The 15,998-nt window shown below is 40.9% G+C and overlaps 1 protein-coding gene across 2 annotated transcripts in view; it reads right to left on the bottom strand.

Annotated features, from left to right (window-relative positions):
* The window catches only part of insyn1 (inhibitory synaptic factor 1), a 30,221-nt gene that overhangs the window by 13,318 nt on the left and 905 nt on the right, over window positions 1-15,998 (bottom strand). For both annotated transcript variants that reach the window (XM_079555583.1, XM_079555584.1), the window contains exon 2: window positions 14,409-15,952. In XM_079555583.1, the coding sequence (XP_079411709.1) occupies window positions 14,409-14,552 (144 nt within the window). In that variant the 5' untranslated portion in view covers window positions 14,553-15,952. The remainder of the gene's footprint in view (window positions 1-14,408; window positions 15,953-15,998) is intronic.

Raw genomic sequence — 15,998 nt, 5'->3', positions numbered from 1 at the left:
AAAAGTAAATTAATCTTTTTTAATAACATTTTTAGTCCAATGATATTTTTTGAGACTTGAAGTTAGTTACTCAAATCAAGGACAAATGTACTTATCTTTTTTATTTCAGTTCAAGATTCCCTTCATGGTCTGGTTCTACGCCCCTCGGCTGAAGAGTTATGTCTCTCAGTAGCTGATAAGCTGTTCATTGTTTGCCCAAATCCTTGAAGTCTTCTAAATCTGACCTTGATTAACTAAGGTTATTTCAAGACCTTGTTCTTCAGAAGGAATCACATCTATACACAAGTATTTGTAATGATTTTAGCTGTGGTGAAGCTGCTCATACTCCTCGTGTTAATTAATGACGTAAAACCTATGGGTCCTGTATGTGTGCTCTGTCCAGTGATCCATTCTTCTTCCTCATTGTCACTCCAGACGTGTCACTGAGCGCCCTCCGATTGAAATGGCACATGTTCTTGCAATCACTGCAGTCTGTGCAATTCATTAGGCTCCAGATACCGGCACTCAGCTCCAAAACTCACCGTTCTGCTTCGTTTAATGGAAGTGGCAATAAATGGATAGCTTTGTAGGGAGAGAGTGAATGGGGGAAGAGAAGAGAGGATGCATTCATCAATTAAATGACAGGGGCAGAGTGTGTGTGCAGTGAATTAAGAGAATCCAATGGCCTATTTTTTCTCTCATTGGAAATCATCAACACTAAATACAGCGCAAGCAGATAAAGGAGCAGAAGCCAATAAAGTAGAAAAATGGTGGAAAAGTGTGAGTACGGGCTGTCACAAAAGTTTACATAAAGGCTGTCATCAGGGTAATTCGGCCAAATGGATGTTTCTTGTCCAAAGTGTGGTCCGAGCGAGTTACTAAAAGCTGTCATCAGGTGAGTAATACACCTAAATTGAGATCGCTTAGAGGATCGATATTGTGGGCACTGCTTTTTGCTACGTTTTAGACATTAAGCTGACAAAAGTGTTTAGCGTAGCTTTATGTAAGAAATGTTAGATTAAAGAGTTCAGAGCTAATTTGGTTGGAGATTCCTTCAAATGTGTAACAAACGGAATGGAAAACAATTAACATCAGACAAGAATAAAGTTGTCTGGTTGCTTTTGGAAGGACAACTGGGATTGAAACAGCAAAAATTAAATACACCATTGTTAAGGAATTTTCTATGATGCCTCTAGTTTCACCAAGAACATAACCAAATATCAAGGGACTGAAGGATGGAATGCCTTGCACTGAAATGTTGTGCTGTGATATTGTCAGTTGAAGAAAAAAAAGGGCCACACACACAGAGTGATGTATAGATAATAGAATGGAGTTCATGAATCTTCATGGTTGGCTGGAGTGTCAGGGTGCCTTTCTGCCCTGCATGCCAATAAGTTTGCATTACTGGCCCAGGACACGCTGACTTTCAATAGACTTTGTGTATATTGAATAGGCATTAGAGTATGTTATTGTGACTTGATACTGCTGTTTTTTTAGCTTGTGTTTGTTTGTCCAAGTCAATTTCGTGAAATGGTCTCAGGATGTATTTTTAGTGTGTGTATGTGACGTGCAATATGAGGTCTTTCTTGGGGCAGATCTAATTTCAACTGTGCCTCAGTCTAAATATATGGTTCTATGACGCCTTTGTGCTGTGAATCTTGTGAAAATATGCATAGCATTTTATGTTTCGTTGTTCAACCCATTATACAGTGTTACCGAGAATAGATGCTGAAAATCAACTTGCAAAATTATGGGAAAAGCTGTGACTTTTGGCTCTGCTAAACATCCTCTGCATTGCTGTCAACTTTTACTCTTCTATTTTCATTTGAGTACAACCATATTTTTTCATGTATCAGCCTCAGATGCAGTAGAAATCAGCAAAGTAACGTTTAACGCAATTTGATGTAATTTTCAATGATTAGGAATCAGTGTGACTAAATAGTGAGTGGAAGCTGGAAAATAGCATGTACTCTTTAGCACCTAATTTGACATGGCGTGCATTATTGTCAGCTATACTGTGAATCTGATGTGTAAATGAGAGATGCACATGCGGTTTGCTCTACTTTTGCATGTGCTCCTTGTTTTGCACTTGAACAAGCGCTTGATAAATGACCTCATACTGCCATGTATTGGTTTTCTATGCCTGCTTGTATCTTCTGTATCACTAGAACAAAATCAGCTTTTGAATTAAGTGTTCTACCACAAATGTACTATCTCCTTACAGCAAATTTAATAGCACCTCTATTTTTTGTTCTGGTAAACCTTATGAAAATGTGCACAATTATTATTCATCACTTTCTAATAGCTTATTATATTACTTAAAAAGAAATCAGAAAACAAAAAGTGCACACTTTTCAAATTTATCAATAGTAAATTGTGAATTAAGTGCCTTATACCTGAACTGACATTTGTTTTCTAGGATGTGCCTGTTATAAGGGTTCTGCACTTTTTGTGTTTTAACCAGTGTGTCTTCACAGTAATAACTATTTGGGAGACTGTAAGGAAAGTGAGAAAAACATTTCAAAAAAACCTCCCCGAGCTTAGCTTTATGCATATGTATGTTGTTCCGGCAGGCCACAGCGAGCAGGGAACAGCGTGGGGCTCTGTTTTGCTCTGTGTACATCTAATTGCCTGGCCACCAACCGTTATTGTGGAGATTTAAATCCAATTTAATCTTTTCACAAATATTCTCTGCTTCACAAACCACAAAGTGTCCATCCCTCGAGCCTGGCGCAGTTTGGAGCCAAAGTCCCTTCTACCTGCAGCGTGGATTGGCTGCAGTCAACCTTTATCAATCTGTCAGTCAGGCAGGAGCTGTCAGAGTGAATTTGAGAACATCCACCCCGCTACCTCTCCTGCAACATTTGGCTCTCCCCAGTCCCCTACCTGCCAATGTAATGTCTATGCAATTAGGCTGCGCGTGAAGTAATGGTGTCACCCCTGTTCCAGAGAGTGCGCAGAGCTTCATGTGGTCAAGAGAGACGAGAATGTGTTTGACAAATCCACACACACAGGTCTCCACGCACGGACATGTCAAAGCAACACTTGTGATCTTTTGGCTGCGGGCCTCAATTAGTTTGAGCAGCACAAGATTTACATTAACGCCATGTTATGTGTAAAGGTCATGCTGTCTAGTGTGTGTGTCAAGTTAATGCGCAAGAGCAAGCTTTTAACTGGAATCCTTAACACGCCCGCCTAATTTTATACTCTCTAGACACAGTTTTATGATAGCACAAAATGTCAAAGGAAAGGTTTATCTTTAGTCCTCTTTCCCCTGAACCAACACTTTGAACTTCTAAAGCAATCAGCTGGAACAATATTAGCTGGAAAATGAGTGGTTTGGAGCATCAACGTGTCTTTGAAAGCTTAAAAGGGGGTTTTACGGTGGTTGTGGAAACATGCAAAATTGCAAGAAATATACTGGTTTACTTCATAACATATTATGCAATGTATAGTAATGTTTGTTTTTGCTATAGGTATAAATTTAATAAACACAGACACGATTGACTTATGCAACTATTAAATAAATCTGAGATTCTACAAAAACTATTTCCACTCCAGGATTATTTAACAAGAAATAAAATGAAATGAATGAAAATGTAACTAAATTACATTTCGTACAGTCACAGAATTTGGAAGTAAACCTAACGAAGCTCTGTGATAAAATTTGCCATTGGGCGGCACAGCTGTTAACGTCTAACCATATTGAGATTTCCATTTTTATTATATTTCGATTTTGAAAAGCTCTGTGAATTTAAGAACTTAAATTCCTAGACCACAAAATGGATTGTGACGAAATGAGTTTTATACACCACTTGTCCATTCGTTTTTCACATTCACAGCTGTAATAGTCTAATAAGCTGCACATGCAAATCCCCGGTTTTGTTTGTGTTAGTCTTATTAGTTCATCAATTCTTAGAGTTTTATATAAATACCTCCTGTACAGCAAAAACACAAAGGCATCTCTCTAATTGACTTGTTTTTGTTCATTGGTTAAGGTTATTATTTCCTTTAATTGTTTTGTGATAGTTGACATTCCCTTTGTTTCCACCTGGGAAGTGTTTGGTGAGGGGGGCTACTTTTCTCCGGTGATATCGCTGATGATGTCTTGCCCCACCATTTTGAAAGACCTGTCTGTTTGTTTTAAAGAAGTATAATGATATATCCGGTTATTATTTGTGAATTTCTTAAATTTTGTTAAAGCAGTACGAAGTAACTTGTTTACCTCAATAAATCCTTTCCGTAGTCCCTCTGGGGGTAATACAAGTGTTAATGGGATGATTGGTGCGTCTTTCATCGCACCCTGGTGTTTCTGGCCAGAAAACCACACTTGCAGCTTTCCTGCACCGGATCGGAGGCCCCAATACACACTAATGGAATCACAAAGAAGAAGCTAGCAGGCTAACAGGCAAAGCTAACTGCGGGCTAGCGCCACTTAAACAGTATTTACAGCCAAGTTTGAGTGAGAAAAATTATCTCCATTGTGTAATTGGATGTTCAATATCCCTCTCACCTTTTGTCTTTTCTGTCGGCGTAGTATTTACTCTCACGGACAATTAATGAGTAAAAAACCATAACATGCTACGACACCTGCAGTGGCGCTTATGGCCTCTAGGGGCATGAGTTACTTAGCACTGCTTTAAATTTTTAACATTTAAATCTCGACCTGAAGATATGGTCATGTATTATTGCATTTGTCCAGTTATGTGGAATGAGCCGACTAATTGGCCATTGTTTTAGGCAGGTGTGGTCTGCTTTTAGGGAAGGACAATGATGCGACTGTGAAATGGTTGGTGGTACTTTAAAGAAACTTCCACTTTGGAAAATGACTTTTTTGGGGGCTCCTGAGCTTCTCCTTCTAAAGCCATTTTTTGCCACTCACTGCTACACTACCTCACAGGGATCATTTTATAATTAGTATTACGTTATTAAATCTTACCAAATTCTTCTATTTTTTCTACCCGTAAGGTTTCATGTGCCTACGCCCTTACCCTTACAACCGCTCTGCTTCACTCCCTTTCACATTGAAAGGACACAAATACATTCACATAAACAACTGAAGTACGAGCAAAGTACCAATTATAAAGAAGAGATGCTGAACGTCAAAACTATGAGTAAAGCTGTGACTATTACTCATCTATTTTCAGTTGTGTATAACCATTATTTGTAAAGGACACAACCAGCAACTACAATCATATTTTGGATTGCATATAGCCCTTTAAGTATTCTACCATAAATTTAGCTCCTCTCAGCCCATTTAATATCGCCTCCATTTAGGTCATCGCAGATGTCATTGAGTAAATGTAGTCCAAAGCTATTTTTGGTTATTACAAATTACTCAACGCAGTGACGCAAGAAATGGAGATCTGATGCTTTCTGGGGCCAAAGGATATTTCTACAAATGTCACTCTGAAAAATGTGTGCCATCTAAAATAGCGAGGGGGAAAAAAAGCATGAAAAGTGTGTCTTGGGTATCCTATGGGCCAGTGTGAATATGCTTACAGGCGCTGTGGTCTGCTCCCAGCGCAGATGCTGAAATGACAGGTGTTAAATAGCCTGACCTGTTTTCTCCGTCTTTTTTCATTGTCATGTATCTCAGAATGACTTGCAGCCATGGGATTATGAAATGAACTGCTGACCCTCCTGGCGCCACACTTCCCTCCAGCACTTTTCACACTGTTCTCCAGCTCTGAAAATGGAACTGTTGTCTGCAGGCCTACAGATAAGACTTCTCTCACTTTTCCCTTTTGCATGCCTCCATCTATAGCTTTGATGGTATTCAACAAATGGAGATGCCTAGGCACACTTTGTTCTATTTGTCTTTTTCCACCTTATTCAAACCCAAACAACGGATGACCTCTGTGTCTCTTTTCGCCTTCCAACTGGGAAAGTCCTTACAGTGGCCACTCCATCATGCTGCCATGTTTACCATCGCAAACAGTTGATTCCAATAATCATAATCCCAGCTATGACCTTCATGCCCCCTATAAATCACCACAGTAGTGCCGCGCATCTGCCCTAGCCTAATCTGTTACAGTGGCACTAACGCAAAATCTACACCAGCTCCGAGCATTTGTGTGTTGTTGCTTGAAAATCGTGACTACAGTAAAAAAAAACAGTCACCCAATAAATAAAAATATACTAATAAAGTATTATCGCTGCAGATATTTTACTGCAAACCCATTGATGTTAGCGTCACTGTTGACTGACAAAACTAATGCAGCTTCAATAATGGCTGTGTAGCTCTGCACCTAAAATCTCGAATAATCACAGGTTTTATCACAAGCACCGTGCTGTTATGCAGTTTTTTACCTGGTAAAAGCTGGCTACAATTTAAACATTTAGTAAAACACTTCAGAGGCACATTAAAAATCATTCTAAAACTAGTTGGAGTGTCAGAGTATGAAAAACACACTTGCCGATCAGTCAACCTCTAATACAGTTACAGCTCACTTAGAGCTTATTTTCCTCCCAAAATCATCCTCTGCTTTGACACATATACTTTTCCCAAATTGTTCAGCCATACCGTAAAAACACACCCATGATCTAAAACTGTAAAGTAGACAGAAGAGTATATAGTGTGGGTATTGTTTCCTTGCTTCAAAGACATGAGAATGTTCATGGTTTAAAAACAGTCCTTGACTGTGTGCTTTCGTGGCCATTTGCTTTCAAGAAACTATTGTGGAATCTATCCATGTACTTTTTGACAGTAAGTCTACCATAGTGTTTTATATGCTCTATGTTTTTACTAAACAATCTTTGCTGCCTCATGTGTGCCTTAAAAGGATGAATCATAGTTGAATCGAGGACACGGGCGCTGTTTTAGCTGTCAGATATTTCTGCTGTTTCATACCATTACTACAACCATGGAACAAGTTCTGCGTGTTTGGGCACAGTGTGCAGCACACACAATGAGTGTCTGAACGAATGTCTGAACCATGTGAGTGGAGGTCGTCCTCAAAAGAATTGCATGACAATAAGTAGATATAATAAGTAGATAGTGAAACTAATCCACCTGGAACTGCAGCTCAGTTCCTCCTTCAAGTTTTTGAATAATAATTAATAGCAGTGACCTGATCATCAGAACTCATAGCAAACATGGTGTAACTCCCAACACGCTGTCTCATCATATAATAACCTTGACAACACAGCATAACAAAAAGTCTAATTGTTTGCTCACCTTTATAAACCTTTCTGTATGGTCTATTTTGCATAAAAGTCTGGATCTTGCCTTTGTCTTCTTGGCCAAACTGCACAGGTGACTACGCGCATGACAAAAGTATTAATCACCCAAACAGTTTGTTGACATGCGGTGTCCCCAGCTGCTCTTAACTGTGTGCCTGAATAATTATCCTGTCCCCTCTGCCAGTCCTCTTTCATCTCTGCCTGCATTAGGCGCTGTGTTGTCATGCTATTGACAATGACAGTGGTGCCACTGGCTGAGTGTGGGCTGCCAGGAGCAACCAGACGAGGAGAGGGGAGATCCCTGATACTGTGGAGACTCTCAGCACTGCCTAATCAAGTAGTTTAACATCAAAGGCAGAAGATGTTAAGGTAGTCGTACAATGGCACGACTACATTCATCACTGAACGTTTCATTATGAAAGGGAACAATTAGAAGCAATTACGAGCAAAAGCCATTCTTCTCTCACATGCAGCCCCCCATTTTGCTGTGGAAGTGTAGCTCATTACTGCGGCTGTTGAAACACCTGGTCTAACAACAGGGATTGGCCCAAACTCGACTCTGTGCTGGAAATATGTCTTCCCCTTGGATACAAATTTAACTAAAGTATGAGTCAGGTGGGCCAGGAAGCTGCTACCAAAACCAAAATATCCTAAAAAACTATTTGTTTTTGCAACCAAACCAGCAGTTGTCAAAAGTAGTGCTGAAAAAGCAAAGGTCTATTTGTGTCTGTGTTTTTCCCCCCCCCTAGTGTTTCCATGAGAGAATATTTGAGAAGCATCTCAAATATAGTTATTTTTCCTTTGGTACATTTATCCGTCTATGTGAGATAACTTCTGATCTGTGCAGATGAATGGGATCTCTGTTTATTCATTTTGTTCCAAAATGAAACTTTTCTTCTCAGAGTGGAGTCCAGCTGTGGGCTAGAACTGAGATTAATATGATACCCTAGGCCGTTGACTCCTTGCTAATGTATTCAGACTGACAGGCTCAATATAAAGGGAGGCAATTAATGATATTTGAATGCTGAATGGATCTCTGTCTAGTTAGCATTAATTATGTGGATTAGCACAAATCCCAGTAATAAAAAAAAACTCTTCTCTGGGCATTTCTGAACCCCTACGCTCTTCTCACATAACAAGGTGAACTACTGCAATTATTTCCTTTAGATGTACATGATCCTGCATTATTAAGTGTTAATGCTAATTAAGCCTGTTGCTTGTATTTGTTTCTAGTGTTTGTTGCAGTGTTGTTTGACATGGATAGGTCACATATCTCCAAATGACAAAAAAACAATGATGAAACAATGGTGCACATTATGTTTACTAAAACAAATGCAGAATTACAATATACTGCATTACAAGTAAAACTGAAACTAAAAAACTTACATCTTTTCTTTCCCATAAAAGAAATAAGAATGTTTTCACAAAAACAATCCAGTGCAGACCATTTCTTCAATTGACCATTTCAGTTTCCCGTCAGATACATTCATTGGGAGTTAAAGCAATCAGATCTTGCATTGTTTGAAGCTTGTTCAAATTTGCACCGGGGTCAGTGCATGACACTTCATGATAAGCATAAATAATAATAACAAATGTGGCTAAATACGCTGCTGAGATTACTGTCCTAATTATTGAAAGGGGTCACTTCAGTTTTTCATAGTCAGATTGTATTTTTATTTTTAAATACATTTCTTTTTGCTTCCTGTGATTCAATGGCGATGAAGAGCTAATGAAATGCCAGCTGTCACCCTCGCTGACTACAGTATGCTTTGACACAATGAAATGATGTAGCTATTCTTGGACGCTTGCTTGTGCACTTCGATGGATCCCATTTTTCACACCATTAACTACAGCCTACTGGTTTTATTCACAGCGCAGAGATAGGCCAAAACAATCCCAAACACACCCACGAACCAAACACAATTGCGACAATTGATCCCGGCTGTTCCACCCAGTCTGTCGCAATCCTGCGCGGGGACGAAACTATCATCTTCATTCTCAAATATTAAAGTAGACTCACTTTTAAGCTGAGCACAATTCAGTTTATTACTATTTTACAAAATGTGTTCTGTAAATGATGACAATATTGCATCAAGTGCAGCACACAAGGAAACTGAACTCAGAATTCACCAACGAAGTGTCATTAATTGTGGAAAAACTAGCTTCTGGTTTAGTCTGGTTTAGCTCTGTTATGCATTAGCCTTAGTCCTGCAGGTTGAACCTTTTTTGGTTTCGCTTCATACTGAGGAATGCTCATTAAGTATTATTAAGGTATGAATAAGCATTAGTAGCAAAAGCTTAGTAATACATATGGCCCCACTATATGATAATATATAATTGTATAATAAGCTTCTTATTCATATCTTTACAAGCTATTTTGCTTTACTATTTATGGCCTATTAATTACTAGTGATTGAACCAGAAAATGCTTGATTTTGCATTTTGAAAATGAAATGCATGAATTGCAGTTAAACATTCAGTATAGCATATTCTGCCAAGGCACGTTAGAAAGAAAATCAGGTGATTAGGTGTGTCTCGACTAACTCTTTATTGACAGGAAGATAAATATACATTTCTGGATGCATGACTTGTTTTTAGTGTATGATAAAATCCAATTCAATCAGCGAGGCTCAAGATTTGGATATTTACCATCGCAGCCTTAACTTTGCTAAAGACTCGTCAAAGTGCAGAGTTCGCAAAGGGATGCACAGCAAAGGTCCACTAATCCAGTGGGTCTTACTGGCATGATGGGCTAGTCAATATGCGTCTCCTGCATACTAAACAAGCTGAATCTCCACAGCACTGCTAGGTAAAAGAGACTCAGGGGATCGCTTGCCTGGTGCAGTTCTATTCTCTTCACAGCTCTCAAGGTTAGATGATGCTGAAGTCTTAACCCATTGTTTACTGTCACTATAGCCCACTTCTTTTTCATACATTTATCAGATTTCAACGTCTTATTGCATATCATGATGGTATTCAAAGCTACAAATGTGCATATAAGTTATAGCAGGTTTTCTTCCTCTGTTTGCCCTGCTTGGAACAAGGCAAAAAAGGCACAAGAATGCTACGATTTAAGACATTGCTATTTAAAAGTTGTGAAATCTGCATATGCAATTCCACACATTAGTGCGTTGAGAGGTACCAGAGGAGATATCCAACACAGACCCACTGTCCCTACTGTAGAGGCCATTGTACACTCTTTAGATCAGACCCAAGGCTGTAGCTTTATTGTTTAGACTGTTTCTGCGCAAGGAGAACTCAGCAGGCGGCACGTCACCGAGTTTAATTTAGGAGTTTAATATCCACACACAAAGGAGGTCAGGCAAGGAAGAGAAAATTGACAGGCATGGCGGGCGGGTGCTTGTCATTTCCTCCAAATGTTGTTTAATGAGGAGAGGGCTTTTGGCCCAGGTATGTCTGGTTGAAGAGGACTTCACTGAGTGAGCTCTCAGCATTGCTCAGGGTTACAGGCTGCTTCAAACATGAAATTATGATGTCGCAAGTTTTAATTCCCCGCTCATCGATTATGATCAGCTGTTTAATTATGATGATCATGAATTCTGTTCTTCTTAGAAAATATTGGCTTTTCTAAAAACGAAACACTGCATGTACGTTTCAGTCTTTTAATTAGATAGATTAGATAGTATAATGGTTATGTACATTTATCACTAATTAGTGACTAACACAATTAAGAGCCAAAAATTGCTCTCTCTAATCTGACTGTTGTGTGGCCAATAGTGTTTCCCCTTTGTTAGTGATTAGAGCAATGCCCTCCTGGTTAGATATTGAACTGTTCTTACGAGGCACTTTTCTGCTCCTTGACCAGCTCAGCAGCAGGCTCAGCAGGGAAAATTCACCGAATGATAGTATACTACTTCTGTGGGACAAAAGTGGCTCTTTGATTTTGGTTTTTAGTTTCCCATGAGCGAACTCTTGTTTGGTTCGATTCTGATTAGCTTGAAAGCTATGCTCAGTGGAAGAACAGGTCTGTGATTTCCCAACATGAAGGTGTCATACCTGGTTTGTGTCTTATAGTGGGGAGGCCACAGTGACCATCTGACAGACTGACTGATCCGAGTCCAGGTGTTTGTGTTTGGAATACCTAACCTCCATGCATAGAGGGAAAAATAGTACACCATTTAAGCACAACTCAAACATGAAAGAGAGACACCCTTTTGTTCATTTGCGCCGCACTCCATTTGAGCAAAAAGTACATTGATTTGACAGCCACCGATGGGAATGTGAGGCCGCTATTAGGTGATAAAAGGGAATGGAATTGACCAGTCCATTTGTGCCAGGGTGTCTGCACCGAAGGAGACCACGGATGAGGGAGGTTTTGCATATTTATTGAGACATTGCGTTGATCGAGCACAAAGAAGCCCCAAATGTGGAAGACAGAGAGGATGATTTACTTCAAGGTTTAGTCCCAGTGCAGTCACACGCTCTCTTGATTTGGTACATTGTTTTGTCCTTTAAAAAAGCGACGTATGTATATTCTAAATCATACACACTGTTGCTTTAAAAATTGAAAGAACTTTTAATTTATTGAAACATTGGTCTTTGAAAATTGTGCGCAGTATGTCCAGAGATGGCTACATTTGCCACTACTCACAGCCAGGCAAGCATTCCTACTTAGGTGCATGTTTTTCCCACTGCTTGGTCCCTGCCTCTAGGTGAGTACAAGTGATAAGCCAGTCTCCAGTACATGATAAGTACGTGCCGGCAGTGAGCAGCAGGCCCTCTGCGTCTGACTGATAGATGCCAGTGTGCTGGACGTGCTGTACTCGGCTGCTGATAATAGCTCTTTGTCCGGCCGATACTCGCTCCTCTTTTCATTTGGAGCTTTAATTCGACGAGTCCTGATTGCCTTCCTGTGTTTGCTTGTCTTGAGCAGTGGCATAGGCGTGCAGCATTGTCTACTCAGGGGAGGCTTCTGCATAATAACCACATCCACATAATAACAGTCCATTACTCTTGTTACTGTAGTGCGCTGCTGATCATTGCCATCTACATTTTGCTGCAATTTTGCATCTACCCATTTCTGAAATGTTTTTTTTTCCCATTCTACTTTGTGCACATCTTGTTCCTCATTGTAGACACACAGCGTACCGTTGCATTACAATCCTATTAGAAATGAACAAACAATATTTCACTTCTTGCTGTTGGATCCGTATGGTTGGATTCGATATAAACTAAACTGTGAAAGCTGTTCGTCGTCTTGTATTCAAAAGGTCTTAAGCCATCATCTAAACCGGATGGATTCTTGTTCAGATGTTCATCATTGCATTACTGGGCGTGTGCTATCAGCGAGGATGAAGCAGAGTGTGTGTGAGCTCAAGAGCGGGGCAACGGATGGAAATGTGTTTACATGCATGGGTCTCATCTGTGTTCATGCATTGTTCCGGCCAAATAAAGAAAACAAAAACTGCGCGGGTGTTCGCGATGGTGATACTGTTCAGACTAGTCACAGAACAAATGAACCCAAGAGCTAATGTGGCTGTCGCTTTCACGCATTGTGTGCTATATCCATTTTCCATCACCATTTTCCAGCGGTCAGACGATGGGTAAATAGTCTTACTGTAAATGCCGTACACCGTGTCTTACAGATAATCTTCATCTTGCAAGTGAATGATTGGCTAAAAGGCAAAACGGTTCTATAAATAGACTCGCTCATGATTACCATCCCATGTGTTGCTGTCATTGTGTTATTCATTCCCTGCACAACGCGGCATTGGGCTGTAATATGTAATATGCAGTGGGCAGGACTGGAGATATTTTAAATACATGCTGCACACTGTACATGTCAAAGGTCACGACGTGTTGTGGGATAAACACAACATGTGAGCTGCTTTCAAAACATCTTGAGATCAGCTCACACTTTTAGTGCAATGTCTTGGGGTGATGTACTGTAGTCCGACCCCGATTGATATTCATGTTGGCAGATTCTCTTGCATTGTATCTGCATTTGTGTGGCATACACGGCATACTTTCCTATTTAATTTCATCATTCTTTTATCCATTATTAATTTCGACGCATTCACTGTTTGCCAAGAGACTTTATGGAACATTAGGCTTTCCAGCATTTGATTCCCTTCTCTCGTTGCCCTTTGCTGCAGCGTGCCATCTCACAGGTCACTTAATTGCAGGATATTGATACGCCATTATGCCTGTCATGACAGCTCAAATAATTCTCAGCCAATTCAATACATGCTCTCCTTGAGAAAAAAAAAAAAAAAGACATCGGTGCCACCGTGCATAGACCTCTCTAATGGGGTCTGGGATAAGGATGGTAATATGTGTTTGCTCTGGCAGAGGCGCTGGCCGTGTTTTTGTTTATAAATAGCTCCAGCCAGCTTTATTCCACTTGCGCTTGTCCCATAATCATCAATCATTTGTGCGCATGGGCCCCGGCTCCTCGTGCTCACCGGAGAGGAGCTGCTTTCTATGGTGCCTTGCCCTTGCACCTCCAACAGCGCAAGTACATAAAGCAGGGAACAGTGAGGAGCAGGACAGCCATGACAGAAAGGGGAGGGATTGTGGTGGTGATGGAGTGCGTTATGGCACTTTCAGCGTCTCTGCTCGAAAGCCTAAGCTTGAGGTCATTTTTATGCGCCATCATCTGGTGCTCAACTCTCAGAAGCCGCCTTTTTGCTCTACACATGCCAGGATCCAAAGCCCAATGTGTGTGTGTGTGTGGGGGGGGGGGTCTGTCTTATAGGACACCGCAGCACACGCACTATTTTTAACACAATGACAATGATAATTTTTTGCTTCATCACACAGGTGCAGATCTTATTGCCATTCGTCACACATTATTGAAGGCATCCTCTCATGAAAGTCAGTGCCATATGTGCTCCCGTTTGTGGAGTGCAGCTGAACGCACACTCCGGCCTGCTGGTGTTACTATGGCTGTGGCAAAAATGTAGAAATTCAGCTGATCCTTAACAAAATGATTATGTAACAATTGCACTACAAAGTCTTATCTTATCTCAGCCTGCCGCTTTTCAACAGCCCTTCACATCAACAGCACCTCCCCCAAGACACCACTGAATACATGAAGGACGTTCATACAGTAAGGACAATAAGAAAGCGACTGGGGGATTGGAATGGAAGCAGACTATCACACTACAAAAATCAAAGCATCAGAATTAAAGTTCCTTCACTTTCAGTACTTTACATGCTACATCCCACACACAAGTCCCCAAAGCCTAGTACATATACATGCAGCAGAAATAAGGGCTCACCTCCCGGAGTTCTTTGGCCACATCCTTAAGCTCTTTGAGAATGCCTTCCAGCTGATCGATCACCATCTTCATGTGGCTGCGAATGCGTTCTCTCGGGCTGGGGGTCTCAGAGGTGTCCCGGGCCGGAGCTCTGCTGAGGGACATCCTTCACAGGGTGACGTGGGGCCAGTGGCCGACAGGTTGAGGGTGTGGGGGAGCCGAGTCGGGGTCCATGTCTTTGGCTACAGGGAGCCTCAGTGCTACTGATCCGAACAGGGGCCCCGGCCATGCAGGGAGAACTCAACATCTTAGAAGCACCTGGGCAGCCCAAACGCCTGGCCTGGCCTGCACACTCGGCACTGGGTCACACTCTGACATCCACGCCTTTGGAGAGGTTCTCCCGGAAATAAGGAATGAACACGCATAGGGAAAATGGAATACAGTAAATCCATGGAAAACAAGGAAGCAAAGCACATGGGCTCAAAGTAATATGGGGCTCTTACATAATCTTGTTCAGCCAACTCATCTCCTGTGTCAGTGTTTGAAACTGTTCCCAAGCAGATTCTATTTTAAAAGGGCTCTGTCGAATGAGGGAAAGACCTATTTGTCTGTCATGTAGGATTTATTTTACCTGTTACACACAGTGACATATTGGCCTGCTACGATACAAAATCAGGGTCATATTTGGCCTTTGTTAAATTAGGCTATCCTACATTTACATAGAAAAATAGAATCACTGCAATGGCTCAATCTTTAAAATAGTTATAATCTTTTTTTGTTGTTGATGGAAGAGACTTGAGTTCCTCACGTGTGACTATAGGAAAGGTTAAATCCGTGAAAAACAGATATTCCTCTTTGAGGACTCCTTTTCAAAAGGGCACCATTGAAAAACTTCAGAAAAGATATGAACTCTGCTTTTCAATCGTTTCTTTGCAGCTGATGACTTAATCATGTCCTTCACTTCATGTTCATGAAAGGAAAAATAAAATACGTAGGTGGACGGTTCCCACAATCTTCCCACACTGTGGGGCTAATTCCAGGTGACATGGATTTGAGATGAATAGAAAGCAGCACAATGTGACGAGTAAAAGGAATTTGCAGAGGAATAATGTAAAAATGATGGAGTTACGCCAGACACCACTGTGGGACTGGGACTAGCGCCTTCATGTAGAAACTGGGTGGACTTGTATAGCACTGCTCCTAAAGTCCTGTCAAAAATGCTGATCCGTGGCAGTCTACTGGGGTGTGCCCCCCAAAAGAAAAAAGAAAACAAGGAAAAAGAGAGAACAGAAAAGGATTCTCTTCTTTCCTTCAGTTGTTGCTAAGGGAACCCGGTCCGCCTCCTTGTGCTGTGATTGGATAATTATTTTACTTCTTTTCCATGTGGTAATGTATATCTCTATTTCAGAGTGGCTGTAAGCTGCTTGCCATCCAGTAGCATGAAATAAATCCCATGAAATTTTCCCAGTGGAGTCCTAGAGAACGAGCTGGGGAGAGAGACGCTTCTCGTCGAATCCAGGGCGATGCCACTGCCTCTGGGTCTGCTGGCCAATCACACATGGTACCTGGACCAACAAAACCACACACATAAAAAAACATTAGTTATTCTAT

Source organism: Gobius niger (assembly GCF_951799975.1).
Source record: "Gobius niger genome assembly, chromosome: 4".
NCBI classification, from domain to species: domain Eukaryota; kingdom Metazoa; phylum Chordata; class Actinopteri; order Gobiiformes; family Gobiidae; genus Gobius; species Gobius niger.
The sequence above is the reverse complement of the archived record's forward strand: the minus strand, read 5'-3'. Positions and strand labels throughout refer to the sequence as shown.